The 26,396-nt window shown below is 42.7% G+C and overlaps 2 protein-coding genes across 4 annotated transcripts in view; both read left to right on the plus strand.

Moving 5' to 3' along the window:
• Positions 1-11,790, plus strand: part of LOC120051216 (amyloid-beta A4 protein-like) — a 37,517-nt gene extending 25,727 nt beyond the window's left edge. For both annotated transcript variants that reach the window (XM_038997952.1, XM_038997951.1), the window contains 9 exons: positions 2,721-2,854; positions 3,098-3,172; positions 3,427-3,585; positions 3,838-3,966; positions 4,387-4,486; positions 7,590-7,814; positions 8,086-8,231; positions 8,901-9,047; positions 9,741-11,790. In XM_038997952.1, coding sequence (XP_038853880.1) covers positions 2,721-2,854; positions 3,098-3,172; positions 3,427-3,585; positions 3,838-3,966; positions 4,387-4,486; positions 7,590-7,814; positions 8,086-8,231; positions 8,901-9,047; positions 9,741-9,842 — 1,217 coding nt within the window. In that variant the 3' untranslated portion in view covers positions 9,843-11,790. The remainder of the gene's footprint in view (positions 1-2,720; positions 2,855-3,097; positions 3,173-3,426; positions 3,586-3,837; positions 3,967-4,386; positions 4,487-7,589; positions 7,815-8,085; positions 8,232-8,900; positions 9,048-9,740) is intronic.
• A 9,140-nt stretch (positions 11,791-20,930) lies between these two features.
• LOC120051217 (ATP synthase-coupling factor 6, mitochondrial-like) lies at positions 20,931-26,396 on the plus strand. Of its 2 annotated transcripts, none has more exons than XM_038997954.1 (4): positions 20,931-21,041; positions 21,475-21,645; positions 25,490-25,617; positions 26,288-26,396. In XM_038997954.1, exons 2-4 carry the CDS (start codon positions 21,476-21,478, stop codon positions 26,314-26,316), a joined length of 327 nt encoding a protein of 108 aa, XP_038853882.1. In that variant the 5' UTR covers positions 20,931-21,041; position 21,475; the 3' UTR covers positions 26,317-26,396. The 2 variants fall into 2 exon arrangements, with proteins under 2 accessions (XP_038853882.1, XP_038853881.1); XM_038997953.1 differs by lacking the exon at positions 20,931-21,041 and adding an exon at positions 21,107-21,131.

A 26,396-nucleotide genomic window follows, 5' to 3' on the forward strand; every position in this document is an offset into this window, starting at 1 on the left:
CATCCTATCTACCTGTCTGTCTGCGTGTCCACGTCTGAAAGCTTGCCTCTTCCGTTAGCCCTCTGGCTAGCTAGCTGCTAACCACGCTAATAATACTTCACGTTACATGCTAACCTCTGGTCTCACTAACCACCACTTGTACTGCCTGTCTGCGGCTGCACTGTTAGTAAGTCAGTCACACAGACTACTTCTCTGTCTGCGTGTAGTGTCCATGGCGGCTAGTTACCTCTGACTAGCTAGCTGTTAACCTCGCTAGTTCTCGCTAACCTGTGGTCTCACTTAACTACATCTTGTTGTACTGCCTGTCTGTCTGCAGCATCATCAGTAAGTCTGTCACATGGACAGCAGAGCTTCTTGCCTAATTGTCTGTCTGTGTAGCACTGTTAGTGTCCACATCTGCTAGCTAGTTTCTGGTTAGCCATCTAGCTAGCATCTGGCCCTAGCCGTCTGGCTACTTTGGTGCTAACTACAATAACCATGTCTGCTAGCCGCTAACCACTCTGGTCTCACTAACCGCCAAGCATTGTGTGTTTACTGTCGGCTTAGGCGATATACCGGGGTATTTTGAAATACAGACGGTATGATTTTCAATACCGTTAAAAATAATACATGTGTTTATACTATACCCCTGCCTCGCGGGGTTGCGTGCTACGCCACGGCTTATAACCATAAGTTAAGTATATAACAAATCTAAGATGTGTCAAATAAATGTTATCCGGTTTGCTAACTGCTAGCTAAGGGGCTAGATGTAAAGATGAAGCTTGTTACCTAAATTGTTTTGTGTGTACATTCAGTAATACTGTATACCCCGGTATGGTACAGAAACGGTATGACTGAAGATCTAGATACCGCCCAACCCTAGTTTACTGTACACATGGACGAATACATTCACACACTTATCTTTTAACCTGTTTGTGGGTTTTAGAAGACATGAAAACAAGTGATTTCACCTGTTTTTCCACTGATTCCGTATGAGCGAACAATGTGTGGGGGTTTCTCTCTCACGCTGATTTGAGTGTTGTGGGAGGCAGTCACATGACAGTCAAGTGTGTGTGTGTGTGAACGAGAACATATGATCCAACCAGCGATGGTTCACTCTCGCCTCCCCCTACTTTCTATCTATACAGTCTCTTATCTCTCACTAATCCTGTTTTTCACTCCATCTCACCTTCTCTGTAGCAGCCTCTGAAATTCTGTGTGTGTGAGCGCGCGTGTGAGATGTCCACTTGGTTGAACATATCGGAGGTGTGAAAGACAGTTCTATAGTATGGGAACGAGACTACAGCTTGTGTTTCCACCAACTAGCAACCCTCTACGCTCACACACTCCCTCTGCGCCTCGCAACCTCACCTTTCACATGGTCGTCGAGCGGTCACTGCATGATCAACAAGCGTTCACAGCGGGGTCAAAGCCAAGGGATCACACTGCGTTCAGAACTAAAGACGGGACTCCCTTGTTTAGGCTTGGCTTGTATGACTTTATCCATGAATTACATCATGGCCACATAGAGCGAACACAGGGCAGAGTCCAATTTAGACTTCCAAGTTAGAATTGTATTAATTGTTCTGCTTTGTTCGGATCGCAAACTGCTCTTGGTTGTTTTGGGACTATTGAGTGTCTGTGAAATGAAGTCATGTGCTAATCTCTGGGAGACAAACTAAAACCAAAAAACAACCTTATCTCACACACACACACACACACACACACACACACACACACACACACACACACAGGTTCCGATGTATCAAATCAACACTTCCTTATTCATTTATGTAATAATGTAAGAAATAATACATTTATGCAGTTTAATCAAGGACTGATGATGATGATGATAGGTATGTCACGTAATGTGACACATACATACATACATACTCATACTTTAACCTGAGGGTATTTCACAACATCGTTACACTCAGAATGATATTACATAAATGAAAGCGATTTACTTTTTAATGTCAAACAGATAGATACAGGTCATGCAAGGTATCCCAGCCTTAAGGCATAACAGCTTTTTAGTAGGTTCTTCTGTAGTAGAATAAATGGGGGAATTGCTAAAGTAACTATATTCTAGAGAAGATTTTAATCAAACATCCAAATGACTTGGAATGTCTATGGCAGTCACATTTAATGGAAGAGACTAGGTTTAAAAAAAATCCTGGTAACTACCCCAAAAGGTTTTGCAGAAATCGCGGTTGGAAGACTCCCGGAATCAGAAGGGAATAAGCATGAAATCTGGAGTCCTCCAACCCGGACACAGACACCCAAACGCACACCTCTGCTTTTTAACTCTGTATTGTTTACTCTCGTTCACTCGCTCGATGAATCACTAACCAACCTGTTGTTGCTAACACTAGTATTATTTTAGTTATCTAGCTTTAGTGTCTGCTGTTATGGAGCTGCTACATAGTGTTGGTAGCTTGGAACGTCTGTGTTTTTACTTTGTTTATTGCTATTATATTACTGCCTCCGGTTCCTTATTGCAATCAAGTCAAATCAAATAATCTGAAGGCACTTATTGTAAGTCACTCTGGAAAAGGTCTGGATTTTGAAGAAGAAAGCAATGAAAGAAGAAACATAGAAAAAGGAATGGGGGGGAGGTGAAGGAATGATGGGGATATCTGAAGACCATATTACAGGAGTCATTTTCTAAATTTCTCTCCTCAATTACACCCTTACCCCTCTCCTCCATGTCCATCTACCCTGCTCCCCCCACCACCCAGTGCCCACCGCCGCCCCCAGCTCTCCCAACGCTGTGGACCGTTATCTGGAGACACCTGGGGATGACAACGAACACGCCCACTTTGCCAAGGCCAAGGAGAGCCTGGAGGCCAAACACCGCGAGAGGATGTCCCAGGTAAGATAGAGGGAGCGAGAAGGGTAGGGGGGGGGCAAAGGTGGAGGGTGGGGTGGAGGGGAGGAGATGTGGAGGGAGGATGGAGAAGGGGTGAGGTTGGGGAGGGTCGAGAGTGAGGGAAGGGTGGAAGCGAAGACACTGTCGAGGTGAAAATACATGGAAAGGAAGGAAAGAAAGAGAAGGGTAGGGAGAGGAAGGGGTTAGATACAGCAGTAACCTGCCTTTCTTCTTGCATGTGTGTAGGTGATGAGGGAGTGGGAGGAGGCAGAGCGGGAGGCCAAGAGTCTACCTCGTGCTGATAAGAAGGCTGTCATCCAGGTCAGACACACAGAGGATACTCAAACATATTAATAAATGCTAAATCAGTGACTGTCAATGTCCATAGGTGTTGTGTGTCTGAATATTTGATAATAGCGTGGTGGTGTTCGGGATTCTTACTGTCTATCATTTTTATTTGTGTGTGTGTGTATCATATACTATGTGTGTCTTATCATGAACCTATCATCTATGTTAAATATGTTTGTATCATGTATAATAATTTGTGTGTGTGTGTGTGTGTGTCTATCACACAGCGTTTCCAGGAGAAGGTGGAGGCCCTGGAGCAGGAGGCAGCCAGTGAGCGGCAGCAGCTGGTTGAGACTCACATGGCCCGGGTTGAGGCCCTGCTCAATGACCATCGCCGCCTGGCCCTGGAGAGCTACCTGACCTCCCTGCAGGCCGAACCACCCAGGGTAGGTAGAGAGTACATAGTAACAGAGTATAAACACACAGGTAGAGAGTACAGACACACACACATTGTTGCCTGGCCCTGTAGAGCCACCGAACCACCCTGCAGTCCCAGCCACCCAGGGTAGGGACACATACACATACAGTAGATATGGATCCTCCTACCATTGTCTTACTCCCCCCCCACACACAGACCGACGACCCCTTTTTTCCTTTTCTCCTCCTTTCTCTCCCTCTACCCCCCCCTTTCTCTCTAGCCTCGTCATGTGTTCAGCCTATTGAAGAAGTATGTCCGTGCAGAGCAGAAGGACAGACAGCACACCCTTAAACACTTTGAGCACGTCCGCATGGTCGACCCCAAGAAGGCCGCACAGATCCGACCCCAGGTAATAAGCCCACTAAGGCCCTTTTAAAAAAAACACATTTTAATGTGTTTTACATGGTGACAGTCATTTTGTTGTCATTCTCATGAAGGCCAGTGAAGGCCGAAACAACAATTTGATTTGAACTCGAATTAGATGAATAAAGATTTTTATTGATGTCCTTATTACTTTTTGCACGCACCTCGTCTCACGTTGGTTGAGCGCCTTCTACTCCTCTCCAGTGCAGAAAAAACAAAATATTTGCCATTTGTACCAAATAAAAGAATAAACCTTGAAACAACAGTTCTCATCCACTCCCAATGCAAAAATGTGCTCACACGCATAAACACCTATACACCGCTGAAGGGTATTTTGGTAAACTCCTGACATGTACGGCTCACAGAAGATAGCTTTTTATTAAATAGCATTCAAATGTACTTGTAGGTACTGACCCACCTGCGTGTGATTGAGGAGAGGATGAACCAGTCCCTGGGTCTGCTCTACAAGGTGCCCGGAGTGGCCGACGATATCCAGGACCAAGTTGGTGAGTGTTATTTTCAGTCTCTTCTCTCCTTCATTAACCAGGTAAAGGTTGACCGGGTCTGTGTGCAAGCATTAACTCATATGAACCAGTAACCACACTGTCACCAACCACTATCCATAGTTTATATCCACAAAACCCTCATCCACTTTCACTGTCATTCGTGATACAGATAATCATATAACATCATGACATCTCTCAATTCTCGCCTCCACCTCCGTCAAATCAATAACTATAACGTCTCCTTCCCACTCCCTCCCTCTCTGTGTTTGTCTGGGTCTTGAGTTGTGTGCGTCACCGAACCATCTGTGTCTGAGTCAGTCTCGGACTCTGTCTAGTTTCCCCTCCTCTCAGGCTGCTCCCCTGCCCTCTGCTCGCACACACACACCGCCTCCCAGCAACACAGACATTGGTTTGCTTTTCTCCTTTCATTAAAACAAATGAGAACAGAGCGTGACATTGTGTTTCAAGTGAAGTGCCTGAGGAAGTCCCTATATAGTGCACTGCTTTTGACCAGGGCCCATAAGGTACCTACAGAGCATTCTGAAAGTATTCAGAGCCCTTGACTTTTTCCACATTCTGTTAGGTTACAGCCTTATTCTAAAATGGATTAAATCGTTTTCCCCCCTCATCAATCTACACACAATAACCCGTAATGACAAAGCAAAAACAGGTTTTTATAAATTTGTACAAATGTATAAAAAAATATATATATATCACAATTTCATAAGTAATCAGACCCTTTACTCAGTGCTTTGTTGAAGCACCTTTGGCAGCGATTACAGCCTTGAGTCTTCCTGGGTATGACGCTACAAGCTTTGCACACCTGGATTTGGGGAGTTTCTTCCAATCTTCTCTGCAGATCCTCTCAAGCTCTGTCAGGTTGGATGGGGAGCGTCACTGCACAGCTATCTTTCAGGTCTCTCCAGAGATGTTCGATCGGGTTCAAGTCCGGGCTCTGGCTGGGCCACTCAAGGACATTCAGAGACTTGTCTCAAAGCCACTGCTGCATTGTCTTCAAATCAAATGTTATTTGTCACATGCACTGAATACAACAGGTGTAGACCTTACAGTGAAATGTTTACTTACAAGCCCTTAACCAACAATGCAATTAAAACAAATAAACTGAAGTAAAAAATAGTAATAAGAAAAATAACTAATAATTAAGGAGCAACAATAAAATAGCGAGATGCTATATACAGGGGGTACCGGTACAGAGTCAATGTGTGGGGCACCGGTTAGTCGATGTAATTACGGTAATATGTACATGTAGGTAGAGGTAAAGTGACAATGCATGGATAGTAAACAGAGATTACCAGCAGCGTAAAAATGGGGATGGGGGGATAATGCAAATAGTCCGAGTAGCCATTTGATTAGCTGTTCAGGAGTCTTATGGCTTGGGGGTAGTAGCTGTTAAGAAGCCTTTTAGAGCTGGACTTGGCGCTCCGGTACCGTTTTCCGTGCGGTAGCAGAGAGAACAGTCTATAACAGAGAAGCTACGTCTGGTAAGACAAGGGGTGAGGGGGGGGTGTCCTTTTGTCAATAACAGCTGGTGCACGATGTCCAATATTAAAGAAGTCTAGAGGTATTGCTTGCCTGAGGTAGAGTACCTTATGATAAGCTGTAGACCACACTATCTACCAAGAGTTATCATCTGTAATATTCGTAGCCATCTATTTACCACCAAAGACCTATGCTGGCACTAAGCGCGCACTCAATGAACTCTATAAGGCCATAAGCAAACAAGAAGATGCTCACCCAGAAGCGTCGCTCCTAGTGGCCAGGGACTTTAATGCAGGCAAACTTAAATCAGTTTTACCACATTTTTACCAGCATGTCACAACCAGAGGGGAAAAAAACTCTGGACCACCTTTACTCCACACACACAGATGCATACAAATCTCTTCCCTGCCCTCCATTTGGCAAAACTGACCATAATTCTATCCTCCTGATTCCTGCTTACAAGCAAAAACTAAAGCAGGAAGTACCAGTGACTTGCTCAATACAGAAGTGGTCAGATGGAGCGGACTGTTTTGCTAGCACAGACTAGAATATGTTCCCGGGATTCATCCAATGGCATTGAGGAGTATACCACCTCAGTCATCGGCTTCATCAATAAGTGCATCGACGACGTCGTCCCCATAGTGACCAGATGTACATATCCAACCAGAAGACATGGATTACAGGCAACATCCGGATCGAGCTAAAGGCTAGAGCTGCCGCTTTCAAGGAGTGGGACACTAATCTGGACACCTATAAGAAATAACGCTATGCCCTCAGACGAACTATCAAACAAGCAAAGCGTCAATACAGGATTAAGATTGAATCCTACTACACCAGCTCTGACGCTCATCGGATGTGGCAGGGCTTAAACTATTACGGACTACAAAGGGAAACTCAGACGCGAGCTGCCCAGTGACACAAGCATACCAGACGAGCTAAATGCCTTTTTATGCTCACTTCGAGGCAAGCAACACTGAAGCATTTGAGCGCACCAGCTGTTCTGGATGACTGTGTGATAACGCTCTCGGTAGCCGATGTGAATAAAACCTTTAAACAGGTCAACATTCACAAAGATGGATTACCAGGACGTGTACTCAAAGCATGCGCGGACCAACTGGCAAGTGTCTTCACTGACATTTTCAACCTCTCCCTGACTGAGTCTGTAATACCTACATGTTTCAAGCAGACCACCATAGTCCCTGAGGCTATAACGTAACAAAACATGGAAAATTGTCAAGGGGTCTGAATACTTTCCGTATGCACTGTATATAGGAAATGGTGGCCATTTGGGACTTATTCTATTGATCCTATTTTATTGTTGTCTTTGTATGTACTAATAAATAATCATAATTGTTCAGTTAGTCATTTACCATTCTACTGCAACAGTGTTGTTTTCTCTCCTTTTCTCTCTCTACCCTGGTTTTCCTTGTTTCTTACACCTTCCATCCTCCTCTTTCTATTCTTATCTCGCTCACTCTCTTCATCCTCCCTCTGCTGCTGTCTTTCACCTTCTTCCCCTTTTTCTATTTTCTTCTTTCTCCCACCTTATTCTCTTCCTTTTCCTCCATCTCCTCTTCCCCTCCCTCTCTCCTTCCCTCTCCAGAGTTGTTGCAGAAGGAGCAGGCAGATATGGCCCAGCAGCTGTCCAACCTGCAGAGTGACGTGCGGGTGAGCTACGGAAATGACGCCCTGATGCCCGACAGTCTTCCAGACAGCACCAGGGCTTCCCTGGACCTGCTGCCCCAGGAAGAAGACCTGGACATGGGCCTGGACGGACTGGGCTTCATCCACCCCGAGAGCTTCAACCAGGTCAACACAGATAACCAGGGTAGGTGTGCCTTAAGCTATGATCAATACACCCAGAATCAGGGTGTAGGTATAGTACAGACTACCAGGGTATACACCCATAATCAGGGTGGGAACAGACAGAACCAGGGTAGGTGTACTATACATAGAACCATGTTATAAATATATATATAAATGTACCGGATCCAGAACTGATTGTAGACAGCTGTCAGGGTCTTGACAGGGATGAGATCAAAGTGAAACTATATTAAGAAAATACTCATCCTCCCTTTTCACTTTCGCTCTCTCCCTAGTTGAACCTGTGGATGCCCGCCCTTTTCCTGATAGAGGCTTTCCAACACGACCAGTGTCTGGTCTGAAGCCAGAGGAGATCCCTGAGCTCAGGATGGAGGCAGAGGAGAGGCACAGCACCGGATTCGAAGTGCACCACCAGAAACTGGTATCTATACACACACATACCACCAAAGCTGGTACACATACACACTACTCCATTTTGTATATTTGCACTCTTTTCATAAATGGCCGCAGATACAAGCATCATGGAGTTATCCCAGACATATCCATGACTGTATCCATGCCCATATGGGTATATCCATATGTCTATTCATATGTATTGGCTGACCATTGGCATGGTAACCAAGGCGACCAGGGTTGGTAACTGGCGTCTACGATGCCAGGATGTTAGTTTCACACCAGCGCTAATTTATAATTGTCCTCAGATGAACGCTGTCAGAAATTGAAAACGCGACACACACACATTCACACTTCCAAAAATGAGTTTTGTGCCCAATTAAATCTCTTATACATTTACAATTTTCCTCATTAAATAAGGAAAAAAATTATGTAACACAACTTTAAGCTTACCTCTAAAATCCCTCGATAATGTAACTCTGAACCTTAATCCCAACTCTGAACCTTAATCATGTCTTTTGTATTCTGTCCAAACCCCAAATTATTCATACTCTCTCCAACTTAATTTCACCTTAATGCCTTGAACTCCTGACCCCAGATCTGTCCATAAATCCAGTCAGTATTTGTGATTGGTTGTGCAGTGTGATTTACAGTCCCTCTCTTTTTCTCACTCTCCCTCTTTCTCTCCTCTCTCTAGGTGTTCTTCGCCGAGGATGTCGGCTCTAACAAGGGCGCCATCATCGGGCTGATGGTGGGAGGCATCGTCATAGCGACCGTCATCGTCATCACCCTGGTGATGCTGAGGAAGAAGCAGTACACGTCCATCCACCACGGAGTCGTCGAGGTGAGGGGTAGAGGAGATGTGTGGACTTGTATTATTATCCTAGTGGGTACCGGAAATCCCCTAAACGTCCCCACAAGGATAGTAAAACAAGGGAAATTCTCCCACGAGAACAAAGGCTAGGGTTAGGAGGTAGGGTTAGGTTTGTGATTAGGACAAAAGGATTTTGAATGGAAATCAATTTTAGGTCTCCACAAGGGTAGTAAAAATATATGCTATGCATGCGTGTACTGTTTTTGACTTTGGCTCAGTGTTTCCTGTCTCTATTTCTGTTGTTTATGAGTTTGTTTGAGACTTGAATCTAAAGTCTGTGTAGAAGGTAAACAGTGCACATGTACCGTGTCTGCATGGGTACGAATCCATCCTACTGCATCAGTAAACATGTAAGGAGTGGGAACCGCCCCCACTCGTTTAACAACAACAACAACAAAAAAACGGCAATAGTGTATGACACGTGTCAAACACATTCCACGGATGGACGACTGTCTGCGGGATTTCGCTCCACCCTTGTACATGATTGATGAATTACGGTCACTAATCAGTAAGGAACTCCCCTCACCTGGTTGTCTAAGTCTTAATTGAACTGAAAAAACAAAAACCCGCAGACACTTTGCCCTCCGTGGAATGACTTTGACACCCCTGGTGTACGAGGACATACCATATTTTGTGTGTAACACATCTCTCTCTGTTCTGCAGGTGGATGCAGCAGTCACCCCTGAGGAGCGCCACTTGTCCAAGATGCAGCAGAATGGCTATGAGAACCCCACCTACAAGTTTTTTGAGCAGATGCAGAACTAAGGAATGACAAACCCCCTCTCACCCCTTTGACGGCTACCCAACCCCTCTAACCCTCCACACCCCTACGCCCTTAACTCTATCCCCACTCCAAACCAACCCTATCCTACCCTCAAGCAGTGCAGGTTGGAACCAGGCACCACTATCACTCCTGGTGTAGATGGAGACTGTCCCCTTCAACACTGGTCCAGAGTCAGTTTTTAGTTTGACTTGAAATGAGTTGAGGAATGGACTTGGGTAGGGAGATCTGACTCCAGACCAGTTATTTAAGGGGGCATTCTCTGGCTGTAGTGCCAGCCACACTGTCCCCAACCCTACACTACTGCATTCTCTCTATACACTGGGGAATAGGTGAGGTCTATGGGTCAATGAAGCCGCCTCCTATCCTTCCTCCCTCCCGCTTTCCTTCTCTGTGCGTTCATACGACAGCTGTGCTGTGTTAGGTCACACAAGGCTAAAATGATAATAATGATGATGATGTACTCTGAATGAGCTCTTTATTTTAGTTATTCTATCGTTTCCGGTTTTGTTTTTCAAAAAAGAAAGGAAAATTAGAAGAAGAAAAATCATATGTAAAGAGAAAAAAACGTCTTTTTTTAAATTGTGTGTAATGTAACAAAGTAGCTGTTCCTATTTAGTGCATGATGACAAAAATTACGACGGGGTTATTATTGGTAAATAAAAAAGATCTTTCTGCGTCTCCAGAGATTCTCACATAGAGATTATCATTCTAGCAGGATTGTACATTTACTATCTTTCTCGTGATCACGTGACTTAAATGACGTTGGATAAAAAAAAATATATGAATCTCGGTGAATGGGCTCTCTGCTTGGATATCATGTTAAATACACTGTAAGAGAGTTCTGTGATTTTTGGATTTGAAAGTTTCTTCCTTTTTTATTTCAACCATGCTATGTTCCTAAAACTGCGGGGGGTTGGCTAGATCCGTATTTGTATATTATTATTCGATTTATGATTATTATCTTTAGTTTATTGCGTTGGCATCCTATTGCGTTTTGCAGCCCTATTTAATTATGTATTTCTTTTTTTGATTCCATGTTGTCGTATTTTTTAAGATGTGGCGGGAAGGCCGGTTCCAGCCGGGGGAAGGGGAGAAGAGGGAGGGGGGTGGATGATTCTGTGTGTGTTCTCCAGTCTAGTTAGTGTTCTTGTTCCGGTTCTATGTTTCCGCAGAAATGAACAACACTCTTCTCTGTACATTGTTTGTGATATACAAGAACAACCCAATACCATTTTGGGCTTACTTACTCTTCCCAATCTGTTCCTTTCTTCCTTCGGCTCATCTTTCTCTCTCTGCTGAGACTATAAACAGAGCAGGATCAGTGCCTGGGGGGTGTGCATGTGAAAGATTGAGAGAAGGAAGGAAGGATTGAGGAAGAGGTAGAGGGAATTATACTAGCTGTTCCAGATGGATAGTCAGACAGGCAGTCTGTAAAATGAATTTCCAACCACCCTCCTCCCGTCTTTCCCATACTTCAGGCATGCTACTCACCTCTCTCAAGCACTTGTCTAGAGCCAGCCATACGACGACCTCTACCATGGCCTATAAGGCAACTTTTAGGGGGTAGCAGGGCCATCAATAATTGGATGGACTACAGTTTCAGTGAGGAGTAGTGCAAAATATCGGCCGGGGATAGGGTGCCATTTTGCGACACAGTACTAGAGGTAGGCAGTGTTGTGGTGGTGTGTAGAGCTGTGTGCATCACACACAGCTGCAGGTGGGTCAGTCCTTTGCTTGGGTTTTCAGAGGATGCATTACCTCACTATAGCCAGAATAAGGCAGTATGGAATGAGAGAGAGCAGGGTTTCTTCCTTTTTATTTCTCTGTGGCTTTATTTCCACTGTGTGTAATTGTGCAAGCCATTTGCTTTGACTGGAAAAACGCTTTCTACACTGTATTCCATAAATAAAGTTTTGAATCTACATACAGCTCTCACTGAGTCATGGCTCCTAAGTCTTGGGGGTTGGGGATATTTTCACTGCCGTCAAAGCCCATTTAGAATTGTAGTGTGTGTTCTTATGAATTATGCACTACCTCCTTTTAAGCACAGGACCAAATGATTCCCTGATCTAGATTTTGTTTTCTACTGATGCATAAGGTACCAAAGGAGAAAAAACAAGTGTTGTCCCCTAGTGGATCCACAAAGACCACACCTTAATTCCCCATGTGTGTGGATTCACATTCACACACACTTAACATTCAATTCATTCTGGTCACTGCAGTCCAAATGTCGGCAGGCACTGTTTACACACACGGTTAGGGTACAGTATTGTTCCCTGGGGTACAAAAGAGCAATATACGCAATGTACCTTCAGAGGTACACATGTGAAGGTACATTTCTGCTTCCCAGGGTGGACGTGTGGATTAGTGGGGGTGTAGCTTTCAGTCAGTTGTTTTTCACCAACCTTGAATGGATGTGTTGTACCAGTTTTTAAGTGGTGTATTGTTATATTAACGTTTGAGCATGTCTGGTGCCAGTTCTGAAGTTTTTATAAAGGCTTACATAAGAGCATGTGACAATAACTAACTAATTTAATATTGTAGCGACCATAACGCAACACTGAGCGACCTTGTCAAGAGGTACAGACCTCTTGGTTGTAATGGTTAGGGTGTTAGCTTGACAATTGCAGCGCCCAGGTTTGAGTCCTGGACTGGGCTTCTCCCTGAATTTGCTCCGTTGGTGTCAAAATTGGTATAGCAAAGAGGCGTGTACACGTGAGGGACTTGATATAGAGAAGAGGTACATTTTTGCCACTTAAAAGGAACAACTGGCTTTATCACTGGTGGTACCCTAAAAAGGCAAAAGTGTACATTTTCTAAACGTACAATTTTATACCTGTGGACTATGTGGTACACTATTGGCTCCTTTTAAGGTATATAAGCACCCTCTGTACTGCAAAATACCATAATTACGACAGTCCTGAATGAATCGTGAATAATGATGAGTGAGAAAGTTACAGATAAACAAATATTATACCCAGTGGTGACCCATCATTCAGGGCAGGTGGGGAAGAGCACCAACTGTTTAGCTAAAATAAACTTTTTTTGTTGCCTGTTTTGCATGTATTAACGCCAAAATAATGTGTCACATATCAGTTTGCAAAAAAAAGTAAAAAAGTTAATAGTTCAGTTTTTTGCTTTCTTGAGTAAGGCAGCTCCAAAATGCAGGTGTTTCAGCCTAGCTCAGTGCTGTCTGTGGTGGTGGGGCAGCCAGTGGAAAATACGGAGCATAGGAGTTAGTTATGTTCTCTAGTTGTGCTGTGATTGGCTCAGTGTTCTGTCACTCATGGGGACTCTACAGTACGTCACAGCAAAATCTACAGAGAGAGCTCGAAAATCATGTCAAGATCATTGGCTACAGAAAAGATTGTTCCAATGGCATTGCTGTCAATCCAGCACGACTTCTGCCATGTTCAAACAACTGGAAACGTCGGAACTGGGTGATCTCAGACTTCAGTCAGTTCAAGACAACTGGGAACTCCGAAAAAAACTAGCTCCAACTCGGTCATACAACTCGGAATTCCAAGTGGTGAACTCGTGCCTCTTTCTAGAGCTCCGACCTGAAGATCACTGATGTCATGATTCGACCTTGTTGTCTTGAAAGCACCATAAATCCAGAGAATGCCAGACATTGATGACAAAGTTTGCCACCTTCCTTAAGTGAGCACAGCACAACAAGTTGAGTCCAAAAATGTATTGTATGCTGCTGCATAAATAATGTAATATGCCAGGGAGATATGTATACTGTAGCTAAGAAAGTAATACTAAGTGTATGTTGTGTAGTAAGCTGTTAGTAGCCCTTGTGTCTCACCCTAATAATTTGGTCCCTTTCCCCCTCATAACTTAGCCTACTGTTCTGCACATGTAGCCTAGAGCATGTTCTAGAGAAATGTAATCATTGAATATTGTAAGAGCTTTCATTGTCTGCTTCTATGCCCCCTTTATTTATCTTACGGTTCTGACTTGATGTACAGGGAGAATAATGTAAGAACGGCCCATGTTCTCAATTCTGTCACTGTACATTTCAAAAGTGCTGAACAAATAGTTACAGTTGAAGTCGAAAGTTTACATACATTTTGTTGGAGTCATTAAAACTCGTTTTTCAACCACTCCACAAATTTCTTGTTAAGAAACTATAGTTTGGGCAAGTCAGTTAGGACATCTACTTTGTGCATAACACAAGTAATTTTTCCAACAATTGTTTACAGACAGATTATTTCACTTATAATTCACTGTATCACAATTCCAGTGGGTCAGAAGTTTACATACACTAAATTGACTGTGCCTTTAAACAGCTTGGAAAATTCCAGAAAATTATGTCATGGCTTTAGAAGCTTCTGATATGTGATGTCAATTAGCCTGAGTCAATTGGAGGTGTACCTGTGGATGTATTTCCTACCTTCAAACTCAGTGCCTCTTTGCTTGACATCATGTTAAAATCAAAAGAAATCAGCCAAGACCTATATATATTGAAGCAACATCTCAAGGCATTAGTCAGGAAGTTAAAGCTTGGTCGCAAATGTGTCTTCCAAATGGACAATGACCCCAAGCATACTTCCAAAGTTGTGGCAAAATGGCTTACGGACAACAAAGTCAAGGTATTAGAGTGGCCATCACAAAGCCCTGACCTCAATCCTATAGAAAATGTGTGTGCGAGCAAGGAGGCCTAAAAACCCAACTCAGTTACACCAGCTCTGTCAGGAGGAATGGGCAAAAATTCACCCAATTTATTGTGGAAAGCTTGTGGAAGGCTACCCGAAACGTTTGACCCAAGATAAACAATTTAAAGGCAATGCTACCAAATACTAATTGAGTGTATGTAAACTTCTGACCCACTGGGAATGTGATGAAAGAAATAAAAGCTGAAATAAATAATAAAATTTCACTTTCTTAAAATAAAGTGGTGATGCTGACTGACCTAAGACAGGGAATTTTTACTATGATTAAATGTCAGGAATTGTGAAAACTGAGTTTAAATGTATTTGGCTAAGGTGTATGTAAACTTCTGACTTCAACTGTATCAGTGGGAATAAGAGTGTATAAAATCCATCAGATATCCACTCTAAAAAATGTTTTAAAGAGGTTTAAAGGTGATATGCTCAATGCTGGATACAAATCTGGGCGGGACAGCTTGTTCCACCGAATCATGGGTTTCAGAGATGGAATGTCCACCGACCTGAGGGTAAACCTGCACCCCAGAACAGCCTTCCTCTCCTCTACTGTTCTCAATCCTGAAAGTTCATGTATTTAGTGTGTGTTTGTGTACGTGGCGAGTCTGTCTGCAATCTTGATGTTAAGGTTTTGAATGGTCTGAAGTTTTCTGACAAAATCGGAAGATTTTTATATATATATTTGTAATAATGACAATTACAACAATACTGAATGAACACTTTTATTTTAACTTTATATAATACATAAATCAAATAAATGTATCAAATAAATAATGAAAGATGTTCAATTTGGTTTAAATAATGCAAAAACACAGTGTTGGAGGAAAAAGGAAAAGTGCAATATGCTAAAAAGCTGGTGCTTCCTTTTAACATGAGTCTTCAATATTCCCAGTTAAGACATTTTAGGTTGTAGTTATTATAGGAATTATAGGACTATTTCTCTCTATACTATTTGTATTTCATATACCTTTGACTTATGTTCTTATAGGCACTATAGTATTGCCAGCCTAATCTCGGGAGTTGATAGGCTTGAAGTCATAAACAGCGCTGTGCTGTTCAAGCATTGCGAAGAGCTGCTGGCAAACACAGGAAAGTGCTGTTTGAATGAATGCATACGAGCCTGCTGCTGCCTACCACCGCTCAGTCAGACTGCTCTATCAGATATCAAATCATAGACTTAATTATAATATAATAAACACACAGAAATATGAGCCTTAGGTCATTAATATGGTAAAATCCGGAAACTATCATTTCGAAAACAAAACGTTTATTCTTTCAGTGAAATACGGAACCGTTAAGTATTTTATCGAACGGGTGGCAACCCTAAGTCTAAATATTGCTGTTACATTGCGCAACCTTCAATGTTATGTCATAATTATGTAAAATTCTGGCAAACTAATTACGGTCTTTGTTAGGAAGAAATGGTCTTCACAGTTTGCAACGAGCCAGGCGGCCCGAACTGCTGTATATACCCTGACGCGAATGCGCTTTTGTTAAATCATCACCCGTTTGGCGAAGTAGGCTGTGATTCGATGATAAATTAACAGGCACTGCATTGATTATATGCAACGCAGGACAAGCTAGTTAAACTAGTAATATCATCAACCATGTGTAGTTAACTAGTGATAATGTTAAGATAAAAAAAAGATAAGCTAAGTTTAATGCTAGCTAGCACCTTGCCTTGGCTCCTTGCTGCACTCGCCTAACAGGTGGTCAGCCTGCTACGCAGTCTCTTCGTGGATTGCAATGTAATCGGCCATAATCGGCGTCCAAAAATGCCGATTACTGATTGTTATGAAAACTTGAAATTTGCCTTAATTAATCGGCCATGCCAATTAATAGGTCGACCTCTAATCTCTGGTACTCTCTGATGACTGTTCCGGGCGTTGCTCCTCCTTTTTTTCTGCATAGTACCCTCAGGTGGTTCATTCGCTTCCTTCACTCCTTCTCAAGGCATTCTATGTGGGCACTCCCGGACATGTTTTCTTGAAATGTGACCCCAAGGAACTTAACTATTGGGGTCGTCTGGAGTGCCTGTATATACAGTTTACGGCGCACTTGCTTAGTTCTTTTGGGGTTTCTGGAGAAGAGTAAGCATTGGGTCTTCAAGGGGTTGAACTTGAGCCACCACAAATTGGCCTAGTTCTCGATCTCTGTTATGCTCCTCTGTAGCTTTTTTCCATCATGGGCAAAGGCCCAATAACAGAGATCTGCTGCGAACTGGGCCACTTGTCCCGCTCTTGGGTGGGGGTAATAAATATCACAGATGTACATTAAAAACAGTAGAGGACTGAGGTAAAGCCAACTAGGAGAGGAGGTAAAGCCAATTTATGCTTGCTCTGGCAATGCAACCCAGAGGCTCCGTACGGAGTGTGTGACGCAACACCAAATCAAGCTTTGTACCGCATCGGCGTGCGCCACCCAAATTTTGTAACAATGAGGAGGACTCCGCATAGCTGCGTATAGCTCAACATTGACATGATTGGTTGACGGTAGGTGGGGGTGGTATATTCTGTTCATATTCACAAACTCACTTCCTCGACAACAAACATGGAGTACTTTGATGAAAGGCTTTCAGAACAAGTTCACAAATAAAAAACATCTTTATGAAACCTTGTCGGGATTTCAAAGACACGAAAATGAGTTTGAACTCCTGGCTAGAGATCGGGGAAATATATGGAAATGTCTGCTCTACTCAAAATTACAACCAACTAATTGCAGCATTACGGCAAAAATGGAAGAGGCAAGTAGAAGGGGGAGAAAGTAAGGAACTTGTCTGTCGGGACCTGCATTAAAGACCAAAATTGGTCAAAGAAAATTGTGATAAATAAAAAGTATACCAGTTTCATTTAAGGAACCAAAAAATTGACAGCTGTGCCACATAGATTGCAAAATAGTTGGGAAGAGATTTTTGATGTTACCTATTCCATGACACATGGAACTGATACACAAAACGAAGCCGGATTCAAAACAGAGCTTTTCAATTTAAATTATTATACAAAATTATTGCAACCAGTAGAATGTTATATAGATGGGTGATACAACCATCCCAGCTCTGCAGATCTTGCTGCAACGAGACAGAATCATTAGATAATTTGTTTTGGTACTGTCCTTATGTAGTTTCAGGAATGGCTGAAGAATTGCAACATTTATCTGGCGCTTACTCTGCAAATAGCACTGCTGGGTAATTTAAAAAGTCATAGTCAATCGATTAATAATATAATAATACTCTTAGCAAAACATTTTATCTTTAATTTACAATATGTACAATCTATGAGAATAAAAATGTTCTAAACTTTTGTGAAACATCAGAGTACAGTTGACGAATATATAGCAAATAGAAAAAGCAGCCAACAAGTGCTCAGAATATGTGGGAATTCCTTCAAGACAGCTGGAAAAGCATTCCAGGTGAAGCAGGTTGAGAGAATGCCAAGAGTGTGCAAAGCATTGTCTTTTTGTTTAGCCAATTGCTTGTAATTACCTGGATGGCTATAGAGATTAGCCCTGAATCACTACAAGTGGTGGGGATGCCTATGATAGCTCCCCGAAGCGCCAGAAGTATGAATGCTCTGACTTCTCGCTCCTTACCGCATCGCTGTGCGCATCCCAAATGTATTAACAATGCAGAGGGCTCTGTATAGCTCTGCATTTACATTATAGGTTGACGGTAGGTGGGTGCAGGAGGTCCTATATAAACACATAACTCACACGTACACATCACTAAGGACTTAACATGGTCCACACACACACACGCACAGTCATGAACAGGGCACAGGCAGCGCCTCTTTCACCTCAGAAGGCTGAAGAGATTTGGCATGGGCCCTCAGATCCTCAAAAAATTATACAGCTGCACAATCAAGAGCATCGTGACTGGTTTCATCACCACTTGGTATGGCAATTACACCACCCTTGATCGCAAAGCGCTAGAGAGGGTGTTGCGGACAGCCCAGTACATCACTGGGGCCGAGCTCCAGGCCATCCAGAACCTCTGTAGTTATGAGACTTGAAATTGAGCTCAGGTGCATCCTGTTTTCATTGATCATCCCTGAGATGTTTCTACAACTGGATTAGAGTCCACCTGTGGTAAATTCAATTGATTGGACATGATTTGGAAACGCACACACCTGTCTATATAAGGTCCCACAGTTGACAGTGCATGTCAGAGCAAAAACTAAGCCATGAGGTCGAAGGAATTGTCAGTAGAGATCCAAGACAGGATTATGTTGAGGCACAGATCTGGGGAAGGGTACCAAAAAATATCTCTAGCATTGAAGGTCCCCAAGAACACAATGGCCTCCATCATTCTTAAATGGAAGAAGTTTGGAACCACCAAGACTCTTCCTAGAGCTGGCCGCCTGGCCAAACTGTGCAATCGGGAAAGAAGAACCTTGGTCAGGGAGGTGACCAAGAACTCAATGGTCACTCTGAAGGAGCTTCAGAGTCCCTCTATGAAGCTTGGAGAATCTTCCAGAAGGACAACCATCTCTGCAGCACTCCACCAATCAGGACTTTATGGTAGAGTGGCCAGACAGAAAACAATCCTCAGTAAAAGGAACCTGACAGACCACTTAGAGTTTGCAAAAAGGCACCGAAAGACTCTCAGACCATGAGAAACACGATTCTCTAGTCTGCTGAAACCAAGATTGAACTCTGGGCCTGAATGCCAAGCGTCACTTCTGGAGGAAACCTGGCACCATCTCATGGTGGTGGCAGCATCATGCTGTGGGGATGTTTTTCAACGGCAGGGATTGGTAGACTAGTCAGGAATGAGGGAATGATGAACAGAGTAAAGTACAGAGAGTAAATTTTTTTCTCTGTATATACTCTTTTCTCTGTATATATCAATGATGTTGCTCTTGCTGCTGGGGATTCTCTGATCCACCTCTACGCAGACGACACCATTCTGTATACATCTGGCCCTTCTTTGGACACTGTGTTAACAAACCTCCAAACGAGCTTCAACGCCAGGTTCTGACTTAGAATATGTGAACAACTACAAATACCTAGGTGTCTGGTTAGACTGTAAACTCTCCTTCCAGTCTCACATTAAGCATCTCCGATCCAAAATTAAATCTAGAATTGGCTTCTTATTTTGCAACAAAGCCTCCTTCACTCATGCTGCCAAACATACCCTCGTAAAATTGACTATCCTACTGATCCTTGACTTCGGCGATGTCATTTACAAAATAGCCTCCAACACTCTACTCAGCAAACTGGATGTAGTCTATCACAGTGCCATCTGTTTTGTCACCAAAGCCCCATATACTACCCACCACTGCGACCTGTATGCTCTCGTTGGCGGGCCCTCGCTACATATTCGTTGCCAAACCCACTGGCTCCAGGTCATCTATAAGTCTTTGCTAGGCCTTATCTCAGCTCACTGGTCACCATAGCAACACCCACCCATAGCACACGCTCCAGCAGGTATATTTCACTGGTCATCCCCAAAGCCAACACCTACTTTGGCTGCCTTTCCTTCCAGTTCTCTGTTGCCAATGACTGAAAATCACAGAAGCTGGAGACTTATCTCCCTCTCTAACTTTAAGCATCAGCTGTCAGAGCAGCTTACCGATCACTGTACCTGTACACAGCCCATCTGTAAATAGCACACCCAACTACCTCATCCCCATATTATTATATATATATTTTTGCTCTTTTACACCTGTGTCTCTACTTGCACATCATCATCTGCACATCTATCACTCCAGTGTTAATGCTAAATTGTAATTATTTTGCCTCTATGGCCTATTTATTGCATTACCTCCCTAATCTTACAACATTTGCACACACTGTACATAGATTTTTCTATTGTGTTATTGACTGTACGTTTGTTTATGTGTAACTCTGTGTTGTTGTTTTTGTCGCACTGCTTTGCTTTATCTTGGCCAGGTCACAGTTGTAAATGAGAACTTGTTCTCAACTGGCCTACCTGGTTAAATAAAGGTGAAGAAAAAAAAAATATATAGTATTTATAGTATTATAGTATTAATTATATGAATTATAGTATTACAATTATGTATTTTATTTCAGGAGATCATAGACAACTAAAATCAGATTAATGAGATTAATACAATCAGTAGATTACTACACATCCAAATGTCAATAGCCTAAAGAAAAACAAACACATTTAGAGGACTGTACAAAAAAGTTGAGGGAATGACGAAATCAGTTGTGTAAATCCAGCAAGTATGTTTTTTTGTGTGACAGTTGGTGCTTTGCCACAGTGGCAAAGACATGCACCTTCAAGGCATAGACTAGTTTGATTTTCATTTCAGAAATAAAATACCAAATAAGGTAGCAAATAAAGCACAATTATTATGTCAGTGATATGAAAGCTGTGCACATTGCCATGATAAAAAATGTGTACTGCTGAAAAGAACATCGCTGTAGACATGCGCAGCCAGGACGCGCGTTGATGTTCGCGAACACGACCGATTGAAAAAATACCCACAATGCAAAGCTGCTTATCACATTGGGGTAATCACTCTGTGAACGAGTGTCAAATTCAAGGTGAGTGGTGTTTTTCCAGCAGAGTTAAACTTTTCATTGTATTAACGACAAATCTTACATGTTCATGCTAATACAAGTCATAGCTAGCTGGTAAGAGACACATGATAACGCGAGTGCTAGCTAGCTAGGGAACGTTATCAAGGATCGACTAATACTGTAAGTTAGCTAGTGTCATGTATTTTTTGTTGTTGTTGCTTCAGATGCATGTATGGAAGATATGCACAGGGTTGGGTTTCCACAGCCACGTTACCACCGTCAGCTAACGTTATCTACAGTAGCTAAGTTAGCGAGGAACCGTTAACTTCAGCTAACTACTGTACATACACCGTTTAGTTTCCGCTGGTAATATAACGTTCCATGTTCAGTTTAACTAGTTTGGTAGCGTTACTGTCAAAGTTAACTGTTGTAATTTGTCCCTCTCTCTGTTTGACAGTATGGCGCTTCATAAACTATTCCGTCTGTCCTCGCTGTTCCGCTCCGCGGTGTCATTGACACTGCGCAGGAATATCGGCCTGTCTGCTGTTCTCTTCAACCGGGCCAAGGACTTGGACCCTATCCAGAAACTATTCCTAGATAAGATCCGCGACTACAGCACCAAGAGCAAGTGAGTGCAATAAATAACCGCACTATTTGTCCTACTGTCACTGCTGGCCTACTCTAATTGACATGTTTCTTCATGTTGGTAGGCTAAAAGTTAGCTAGGCTTAAGTGGAATGACCCGTGATGTCATGACAGAGATGGTGGCAGGGAGTCTGCACGTCCTTTTAGCACTGCAGAGCTATTTGTAGAAGGCTGGGCCATATGTTCAGTAGGTGAACGTTCTGGGACGTTGCAAATAGAAATGTCAGGAACAGAGCTGGCAGACTTGATTCTTGATTATACAGTACATGTCAGAGTAGGGTTTATTTTACATAATATATTTCTATCTGAACGTTCCTCAATGTTGTGCCCCTTCTGAACCCGGCCCTATATGTCAAGATGGCAAGATTCATGAAACGCATAGGATGCTGAAGGTGTGTTTATAGGGTATACATGTCTGACTCATTATAGGGTATTATAATTATAGGGCTGACTAGTTATGTGGTTTCTTGAGCTCACCCATTGCAACAACAGTAGGGCTGTCCCCCCCCAAAAAAAATCTTGGTCGACCAAGATTTGTCTGTTCTGTGTTTTAGTCAAATCAACTGTATTCATTGAGCTTGTCTGACGCTTTAATCACACTGTTTGATTAGGCCGGGCTGTGTTACAAAAAAAAAAAGACAGTAAGTGACTTTGACAATCACCTGTTGTCTCTCCTCCCTGCTGCAATGACCACCACAGAACATCAGTGTTTATCGTGCTCTCCGTCTCTCCGGAAGCCACTCTTCAGTAAAAGGCAATTGACAGCCCGCTTGGAGTTTTCCAAAAGGCACTAAAGAACTGTATTCTATGAGAAACAAGATTCTCTGGTCTGATGAAACCAAGATTGAACTCTGGGCCTGAATGGCAAGTGTCACATCTGGAGGAAACCTGGCACCATCCCTACGGTGAAGCATGGTGGTGGCAGCATCATGCTGCTGGGATGATTTTCAGCGGCAGGGACTGGGAGACTAGTTAGGATCGAGGGAAAGATGAACGGGGCAAAGTACAGAGATCCTTGATGAAAACCAGCTCCAAAGTGAAGGGGTCTGAATACTTTCCAAATGCAACTATGTGCATGATTTATAAAGCCAGGCACATTTAATAGTTAGGCTACTGATTTCTAGACCTAATTAAGTTTGTTTCCTCACTTCTCTTAGACAATAAGAGGAGACACCTGAAACCCCACCTCTTTAAGGAATACCTAGGATAGGATAAAGTAATCCTTCTAACCCCCCCCCCCCTTAAAAGATTTAGATGCACTATTGTAAAGTGGTTGTTCCACTGGATATCATAAGGTGAATGCACCAATTTGTAAGTCGCTCTGGATAAGAGCGTCTGCTAAAGGACTTAAATGTAATGTAAATGTAAATAAGGCAAGGGCTGTTTTTTCGTCTCATTCTGCTGCTGCCGCCACTGCATCGTTCAACTTCAATATGCTGGTTAACTTTGCTATTATGCTGTTAGGTTCTTATTTTTCAGAGTAAATAACTCACGGACACTAGAGAAGCTTAACCAAGTTTAATTATTCCCAAAGGGTCGACACAGCTGTATTCAGACAAAAAACAATTTCTCACCATCACAGGTATACTCCCCTTTAGACACTCCTCCTTCTCTCCAATCCTTACCCTCTTCCTGTGGAACCATAAGATGTAACAGGATAATAAACCCTTATTACTCCCTTCGGGGATCTGACCTCCTCACCTCAACCCCTCCTAAGCCACAGATGTCCATCTGTTTCCCGTATAGCAATCCTGGGATCTCCTCCCGTCCACCCAGCACATTCCACAGCGTCTTTCTACAGATCTCACTCCTTTATATACTATGCGACTGATCTATCATGTCTTTAATATCTCAATTTCAAAGTTTAGAATCCAACAATGCATATAGCAACATGGTCTAGGAAAAGGTGCCAATTCAACAGCGCACTGATGTGTTTCAGAACCGCGGACAGCAACCACTAGCCAATGTGGGAGAAAGCGAATGTTCTAAAATATTATTGTTGCACCATTGTTCTTATAATATAACCATATACATTTTCAGTAGCACATGTATTAGAGTGATGGACTGTGCCATCCCCAAGGCCTCCACGATGGATTAGTCCACTCACAGGGGCAAATCAGACAGGTGTTTTGTACACAATAATATATACAGTTGGAGTCATTAACTTGTTTTTCAACCACTCCACAAATTTCTTGTTAACAAACTATAGTTTTGGCAAGTCGTTTAGGACATCTACTTTGTGCATGACAAAAGTAATTTTCCCAACAATTGTTTACAGACAGATTATTTCACTTACAATACACTGTATCACAATTCCAGTGGGTCAGAAGTTTACATACACTAAGTTGACTGTGCCTTTAAACAGCTTGGAAAATTCCAGAAAATTATGTCATGGCTTTAGAAGCTTCTGATAGGCTAATTGACATAATGAGTTAATTGGAGGTGTACCTGTGGATGTATTTCAAGGCCTACCTTCAAACTCAGTGCCTCTTTGCTTGACATCATGGGAAAATCAAAAGAAATCAGCCAAGACCTCAGGAAAAAAAATTGTAGACCTCCACAAGTCTGGTGCATCCTTGGGAGCAATTTCCAAACGCCTGAAGGTACCACGTTCATCTGTACTGACAATAGTACGCAAGTATGAACACCATGGGACCACGCAGCCGTCATACCGCTCAGGAAGGAGATGCGTTCTGTCTCCTAGAGATGAGTGTGCTTTGATGCAAAAAGTGCAAATCAATCCCAGTAAATGACCTTGTGAAGATGCTGGAGGAAACCGGTACAAAAGTATCTATATCCACAGTAAAACAAGTCCTATATCTACGTTACCTGAAAGGCCGCTCAGCAAGGAAGAAGCCACTGCTCCAAAACCTAAAAAAAAAAAAAAAAAAAGCCAGACTATGGTTTGCAACTGCACATGGGGACAAAGATTGTACCTTTTACAAAAATAGAACTGTTTGGCCATAATGACCATTGTTATGTTTGGAGGAAAAAGGGGGAGGCTTGCAAGCCGAAGAACACCATCCCAACCGTGAAGCACGGGGGTGGCAGCATCATGTTGTGGGAGTGCTTTGCTGCAGGAGGGACTGGTGCACTTCACAAAATAGATGGCATCATGAGGATGGAAATTTGTGGCTATATTGAAGCGACATTAGTCAGGAAATTTAAGCTTGGTCGCAAATGGGTCTTCCAAATAGACAATGACCCCAAGCATACTTTCAAAGTTGTGACAAAATGGCTTAAGGACAACAAAGTCAAGGTATTGGAGTGGCCATCACAAAGCCCTGACCTCAAACCCATAGAAAAGTTGTGGGCAGAACTGAAAAGGCGTCTGCAAGCAAGGAGGCCTACAAACCTGATTCAGTTACACAAGCTCTGTCAGGAGGAATGGGCAAAAATTCACCCAACTTATTGTGGGGAGCTTGTGGAAGGCTACCCAAAACGTTTGACCCAAGTTAAACAATTTAAAGGCAATGCTACCAAATACTAATTGAGTGTATGTAAACTTCAGACTCACTGGGAATGTGATGAAAGAAATAAAAGCTGAAATGAATCATTCTCTATTCTGACATTTCACATTCTTAAAATGAAGTGGTGATCCTAACTGACCTAAGACAGAGCATTTTTACTATGATTAAATGTCAGGGGTTGTGAAACACCTTAGCAAAATAATTTAAACTCAGTTTTTGTAAACTTCCGACTTCAACTGTGTGTGTGTAATTCTTTAAAAAAATGTTGCTCGACTAAATAGGGTCAGCCCTCAACAGAGTAGTGTATTCTATGCTACAGTGTTTAAGGTTAATTCCTCATCTTTCTCTTTCCTCCAGGGCTGTAGCAGGTGGGATTGTTGATGCAGGCCCCTCTTACGAAAAGGGTGTCTCAGAGGAGATCACCAAACTGCAGAGGTTATACGGGACCGGTGACCTCACCAAATTCCCTGACTTCAAATTTACAGGTTCGTCAAAGCCATGCACTGCAGTATAGAGCTTGGACGATAAACTGAAAATGATCAGCCATTTTACTGATATCATTAATAATGATAAGTTGCCTACAGTAGATGTGATTTTTGAAATATGGGCAATTGCTAAGGGGACAATAGATAGCTACGACATGTAATGTAGTTTAAAGGGTACTATAAAAAGTAACGGGTGTAAATTCATTTTAACGTATTGTTTGATTTCTCGTTATTGTGGTATGGATTATGTCCATGTCGCCCAGCTCTACTGCAGTAGTAGCATTTATTGGTAGCTCAGTCAGACTAAATTGTAATACCACCATCTCACCCTACATAGCTTACTCATTCTATGCTTAAAGCAGGGGTGTCAGTCATTCCATGGTGGGCCTAGTGTTAAGACCTAGACAACCAGTAAGGGGAGTTCTTTGCTATTTAGTATCCTTAATTCATCAAGTACAAGGGAGGAGCGAAAACCCAGCCAGTCGTCCCTCCATGGAATGAGTTTGACACAGGTGGTTTAAATGACTCATTGACCATCAACCATGGTTGTATTCATTAGGCACCAAACGAAAAATAAATGCTTTTTTTCATTTAGCAAAGTGTGTTACTACGATATGCACTAATGAATACGACCCAGCATTATTCACAATCTCCCTTTTCTCTTCTCCAGAGCCCCAGCTGCAGGAAGTGGCCAAGTGAACACTGTCTCTGTCCTACATGTCACCACTATAATGTACTATTTAATAAATGTGAGAACATTGTTTTCTTATGCTAAATCA

This window comes from Salvelinus namaycush, chromosome 7, assembly GCF_016432855.1.
Source record: "Salvelinus namaycush isolate Seneca chromosome 7, SaNama_1.0, whole genome shotgun sequence".
Classification (NCBI taxonomy): domain Eukaryota; kingdom Metazoa; phylum Chordata; class Actinopteri; order Salmoniformes; family Salmonidae; genus Salvelinus; species Salvelinus namaycush.

Coding starts and splice junctions, on each gene's coding strand:
- LOC120051217 (XM_038997954.1), top strand. CDS start 21,476: ATGGCGCTTCATAAACTATTCCGTCTGTCCTCGCTGTTCCGCTCCGCG. Junction 21,646..25,489: donor GACTACAGCACCAAGAGCAA/GTGAGTGCAATA, acceptor TCTTTCCTCCAG/GGCTGTAGCAGGTGGGATTG. Junction 25,618..26,287: donor CCCTGACTTCAAATTTACAG/GTTCGTCAAAGC, acceptor TCTCTTCTCCAG/AGCCCCAGCTGCAGGAAGTG.